The 6029-nt window shown below is 48.7% G+C and overlaps 1 protein-coding gene across 1 annotated transcript; it reads left to right on the top strand.

Annotated features, from left to right (window-relative positions):
- Positions 1–7: 7 nt before the first annotated feature.
- Positions 8–3646, top strand: ERCC6L (ERCC excision repair 6 like, spindle assembly checkpoint helicase). The gene has a single exon (XM_010170017.2). It carries the CDS (start codon positions 53–55, stop codon positions 3644–3646), a length of 3594 nt encoding a protein of 1197 aa, XP_010168319.2. The 5' UTR covers positions 8–52.
- The last annotated feature ends 2383 nt before the right edge of the window (positions 3647–6029 follow it).

The following is a 6029-nucleotide window of genomic DNA, read 5'->3' on the forward strand; positions in this document are numbered from 1 at the left end:
GGAGGAAGGCTTCGTGGATGTGTGTGGCAGCGGCCTGCTGATCTACGGGGAGATGCATGAGAAGCTCTTCCAGCACCAGCGTGAAGGTGTCGCCTTCCTGTACCGCCTGCACCGGGAAGGCAGGCCTGGCGGCATTCTGGCCGATGACATGGGCTTGGGGAAGACCATCCAGGTCATCGCCTTCCTCTCGGGCATGTTTGATGCTGAGCTCATCCGACACGTCCTGCTGATCATGCCCACCACCCTGGTCAGCAGCTGGCTGGCTGAATTCTCTCGCTGGACCCCCGGCTTACGCGTCAAGGAATTCCACGGCAGCAGCAAGACGGAGCGTACCAGGAACCTGGAGAGAGTCCAGAGGAAGAACGGCATCATCATCACGAGCTACCAGATGCTCATTAACAACTGGAAGCAGCTTGCCAGCAGCCACGAGCAGGAATTTGTCTGGGATTATGTCATTCTTGACGAAGCACATAAAATCAAGTGCCCCTCTAATAAAACCACCAAGTGTGTGTATGCGATTCCTGCAAAGCATCGCCTCCTCCTCACGGGCACCCCCGTGCAGAACAACCTCCGGGAAATGTGGTCCTTGTTTGACTTTGCATGCCAAGGCTCCCTCCTGGGAACAGCCAAAACTTTTCGGATGGAATATGAGAATCCTATCACTAGGGCAAGGGAGAAAGATGCCACTCTAGGCGAGAAAGCCCTGGGGCTAAAGATATCTGAGAATCTAATGGCAATCATAAAGCCATATTTCCTCAGGAGAAGCAAAGAAGATATCAAAAACTATCACACTGTGAAACCCCATGCTCCTCTTCCTGAAGATCTGAAGGAGAACAGTGCTCCTGTCATGCCATCTCTCACTAGGAAAAACGACTTTGTGGTCTGGGTGTACTTGGCACCGGTGCAGGAAGAAATCTACAGGAACTTCCTCTCTCTGGATCACGTGAAAGAAGTGCTGATGACAACCCGCTCGCCTTTGGCTGAGCTCACTGTCTTGAAGAAGCTGTGTGACCATCCCAGGCTTCTGTCTGCGAGAGCATGTACCCAGCTGGGCTTGGAAGAGCAGGAACACTCTGAGCAGGAGGATGGGAGCGAAGCGGGCGTGACTGCGGGCGCTAATAAAATAGATCATCTCTCTGAGGAGACTGTGATTCAGGAGTCTGGGAAAATGCTGTTCCTTGTAGGGCTTCTAGAAAGGCTCCGAGAAGAAGGACACAGAACCTTGGTGTTCTCACAGTCCAGGAAGATGCTGGATATCATAGAGCACGTCTTGTCTCGCAGAGGCTTTAAGATGACGCGTATCGACGGGACGGTGACCCACCTGACGGAGCGGGAGAAGCGCATCAACGCCTTTCAGAGCTGCCAGGACTACTCTGTCTTCCTGCTCACTACACAAGTTGGTGGCGTTGGTATCACCTTAACAGCAGCCAGCAGAGTGGTGATCTTTGATCCCAGCTGGAATCCAGCTACTGATGCTCAGGCTGTAGACAGAGCTTATAGGATCGGGCAAAAAGAGAACGTGGTGATTTACAGACTGATTACCTGCGGGACAGTGGAAGAGAAGATATACAGGCGACAGGTATTTAAGGATTCATTAATCAGACAGACTACTGGTGACAAAAAGAACCCCTTTAGATATTTCTCCAAACAGGAACTAAGAGAGCTTTTCACATTAGAAGATACTCGAACATCTGCGACTCAGATCCAGCTGCAGTCTTTGCACGCCACCCAAAGACAAACTGACGTGCAGCTGGATGAACACATTGCTTATTTACACTCTCTGGAGATGTTTGGCATTTCTGATCATGACTTGATATATACCAGGGAAATAACTCATGAGGAGCAGGTTGAGAGTGAAGAAGCCCATCAGTACATTCAACGGAGGGTACAGAAAGCCCATGAGCTCGTTCAGTTAGAGTCTCAGCTGCGAGAGCAGAGGATGGAAGGGATCAGAAATGTTTGTGAAGAGATGTGGCAAAGACCCTCAGAATTGATTTCCCAGCCCAAGAAGTTGTCTCCGGGGTTGAACGACGTAAACCACTTTGTTTCACCACCAGTAGCTGATCAACATGAACACGACCAAGTTATTGATCTTACAGAGGACAAGGATGTCCAGGTTCTTAATATCAGCTCCAAAATGACAAGTCTGACTATTGATGAAGAGAAAGTGGCACAAGAAGATGTGTCTGGTATGGATATAGAGCTGCTTGATACCAGCAAGATGGTGGAACAATCCAAGAGACAAGAATCTGAGCAAAATCTTGAATCAAGTATTATACCATCATCACCTGGACTTCATCTCCTTGATAAAGAGAATCAGAGTCTTGATCAGAAACAGGGTTTGTGTGTGAAGTCACATAGCTTGAGTGAGTCAGGGGACAGCCTGTCTGGGCATCATCAGCGTTCCTCTAACGAGTCTGGTGTGGCTGCTGATCCCAAAAGGTCAAGAGATGTAGAAATGGCAGATCAGGGACTTGAGCCACACGCTGCCTTGGGGACAGATAAGAATGAAGTTCCTGAGCCACCTTTGGTTGCTGCAGTGCCAGAGTTAGTGAATGTTACACCAGAAATCCATGCTGGGCTCCAAAAACCAGAAACCAGCTTGGAGAATATGTCTGTACCTTCTTTCCAAGATCAAGTTGACTTCAATCTGGTCTTGGAAGAGTCTGAAGATGGATATCAAGATGCCTCAAATAGGAAAGGATCACTGGGGCAGCCAAAAAAGGAGGGCTTCCAACCAGAAGTAGCAAGTTCTTCTGCATCTCCAACAAAAACTTGGCTGAGTGAGGATGGTAACTCTGGCAAACCCTGTCACACAGCTGAAGAAGAGTCAAATAACTTCCTACAAGGGAGTGAAGCTTCAGAAGAAAACAGTGGTCCCATTGCTTTTGGTAGGAGGAAGTGTTTAAACCGAATTGTTTCAGACAGTGAGGATGAAGACCATTCCATTATGATCTTGGAGGAAAACCAGTCTGAGAAAAGGTCCTCTCCTTTGAACAGCCCTCTGCATCAATTTCTAGAAGGAATTAGGGCATCCACCCCTAAATGTGACAGAAACATAGCAAAAGGCATCTTTTCTCCCCAATTAACTCATAGTGGTAACAGATCTACTGCTTCCAGGCGATCTCTAATCAACAAGGTGGTGGATGAGGTTGAAGATATTGGAGAAATCATGGGAACCACCGATGAAGAAGAGGATGAGAGTGATGAAGAGCAAGATGGCCTTGTGGAAGAAGAAGCTGAAGAGTGTACTGGGGAATCTGTTGAGCCTGAAGAAGAACCTGCTGGAGAAACACTGGATACAGCTGAAGAATCCTTCCATCTAGATGGTATGTCCTCTGAGCAGTCTGAAGCAGATGAGACAGAATCATCTCGGGAGGAATCCACTGGTGATGCTGAGCTTCAGTCAGGTGAGCAGATAGACTACTTCACCCAGGAAAGCACCTCCAAAGAAGAGGTTGGTCAGAGTTCCCCTTCTGCTGGAGGTGACTACACCACCTTGGTAGACACTGGGAAGAAACTTAAGGATGATGGAAAACTCCAGGAGGCCTTGAACTGTTTCCTGCAAGCTCTTGACATAAAGAGTGGAGATCCTGAAGTTATGCTTTTGACTTTAAACTTGTATAGACAGTTAGCCCAGAACTGAAATATGTACACCTTGATTAATTGCAATCTCACTGTTAATTGCAATCTCGATCATCAAGTTCAACTCACATATTTTTTTCAGTAAAAGTTTGTCTCAAGTACATCACTGGGGTTTTGGGGGGTTTTTTTTGTTGGACTGATGGCTGCACTATACATGGTGACTAAAATTAATCCTCCCCTCCTGCCTGAGGGAACAGTCTGACTAGTTATTAGGTGCTGGGGCAGGGACTTCACTGTGGGCTCAGTTCATGGTCCTGTCATTAATTAATTAATTAATAAAATAGGTCTTGATGTCTAAATCCCTCTCCAAGCTGCCAGCCCTTGGCTTCATCTTTCTGCCCTTCAGATTCAGTCACTGCCTGAGGGGAGATGTTGAGGGTAATGGTTCCACAGCACCTTCAAGCTCAAGCTGCTCTAGTTCCTCCCTCCTTGACTTATCATAAGCTGATTTGCCTGCCAGCTGGATCCTGGTGCAAAGGAGAGAACGGAGCTACTGCAACTGGTTTGAAGTTGGTCTGGGCATGTATTTCCTGTGGAGGAGGATTGTCTTCTGTACAGTCTTTCCTTAGGGTTGTAGAATAGTTTTGGTTGGAAAAGACCTTGAAGATCATCAAGTTCAACTGTAAACCTACCAATGCCAAATCTTCCACTAAACCATGTTGCTAAGCCCCACATCTACATGTCTTTTAAATACCTCCAGGGATGGGGACTCCACCACTTTCCTTGTGACAATTTTAACAGTGGGTTTTGATGCTTCCTGATGCCACGTGAGTGTTTAGTGCCTCACAAGTTTGCCTTCTGTATTACAGCATGATAGCAGGGGACACTTTCACACCTTGCTGAGTTTTTGGAGAGAAAACTGGTCTACTGAATTTTAATCCTTTGTACTAGGAGGTGTGGCAAATGCAAACAGTGACCCTGTTGGTACAGGAGATGGGCCAATGTGCCCATCTAAGAGGTAGAACAAAGCTCTGTCAGCCTGGAAACAGGAAACAAAAGGCCTTTTCCCCAAGATCATATATTCAAGGATGAGGTGAGACCCAAACCAGGGCCCTCCCTTTTTGAGGTGTTTGTTTTGTGAAGAGGCTCAGAGGCCAACAAATGATTGTGAAGCTCTAGTTTATTCATATTTTCTTCAGAAAGGCAAGACAGGCCACAGTACAAAAGCAGATGTGGCCTCACTTGAAGGGATGCTCTATTAATAGAGGACTCCTTCTCTGCCACGGCTCAGCCAGGGTGTCTCCAGCCCTGGCCTGACCCACACCTCTGTGGGGTAACTGGGATAGCTCTAGCTGCAGCATCACCCACCTTCTGCCAAAGGGACTGTCCTCCCAGTCCCAGTCTGAGCTCTGAAGCAGAAACTGGAGCATAGGAGCTGTTTGCATCCTCACTGGTGAGGGTGGGGATAAAGATCAAGGCCCTGGAGAACCCCTCTTTCAAAAAAATTCTGGATCATTTACTTTTGCAGATAAAAGCCTGAGCACCTTCTTTAGGTGGACAGAAAAGCAAGAGGCTGGTCTGCCAAACAAAACAGATTCCAACAACTGTGAAAAGCTTTTATTTCACTTTTTCCAGGGAATGCTTTACCTCTTGAAGCAGGCCAGCTGTAATCTGTGCTGCCTCCAAACATGCTGCTGCTTATGACTGACTTGCTCCAAGGCCAAGGTGTCTGGGAGGCTCTTGGGATTGAAGCAGTCAACAAAGTCATGGTCATTCATATTTTATTTGGTCATTCATCTTTTATTTTCTGCCTTCCACCATAATAATGTGGTACCCGAACTTTGTTTTAACAGGAGGGTCTGTATATACTGGCTTGTCCATGCTGCTCACGGGCAAGGCGAATGCTGCATCCTGGAAAGGTCCCACCATGGAGCCTCTGCTCATCCAGCCCAAATCTCCCTGGAAAAAAGAACCAGCAGGATTAAGCTCAGAGAATCTCACTGCAACAACAGCCTCATCAGCAGGGAGATGTGGCTGTGAGACAGGAAACCTGTCCAGGCAGGATTTGGGCATCACTGTGAGGGAGGATGGCACAGGGAAGGGGGGCAACCTCTCGGCAAGTGCCGGGCTCTGCCTTGGGGCTCATCTGCCTCAGATCTGCTGCCAGTAACTATTCACAGCTCAGCTCCGTGTGCTTTTGCCTCCCAGTTAAGACCAGACCCGTTTGCCCACCGCACTGGGAGGACTGGGGGTGCCCTTCTCCAGGTCCTGAGGCAGGTACTGAGCTGTTGGAAGGCACCAGCGGGGCAGGGCTCCCCTCCAGGCAGGCAGCGAGGAAGCCCCGCAGGAATCCCGGCTCCCCGGGGCCGCTGTCCCCTCGCCCCGGGCCGGCAGCGGGACACCCACCCCTTGCCGGGCTTTGTCCTCGCTGTATTGCGCGGCCA

Source organism: Antrostomus carolinensis, unplaced genomic scaffold (assembly GCF_000700745.2).
Source record: "Antrostomus carolinensis isolate BGI_N321 unplaced genomic scaffold, ASM70074v2 scaffold29946, whole genome shotgun sequence".
Lineage (NCBI taxonomy): Eukaryota > Metazoa > Chordata > Aves > Caprimulgiformes > Caprimulgidae > Antrostomus > Antrostomus carolinensis.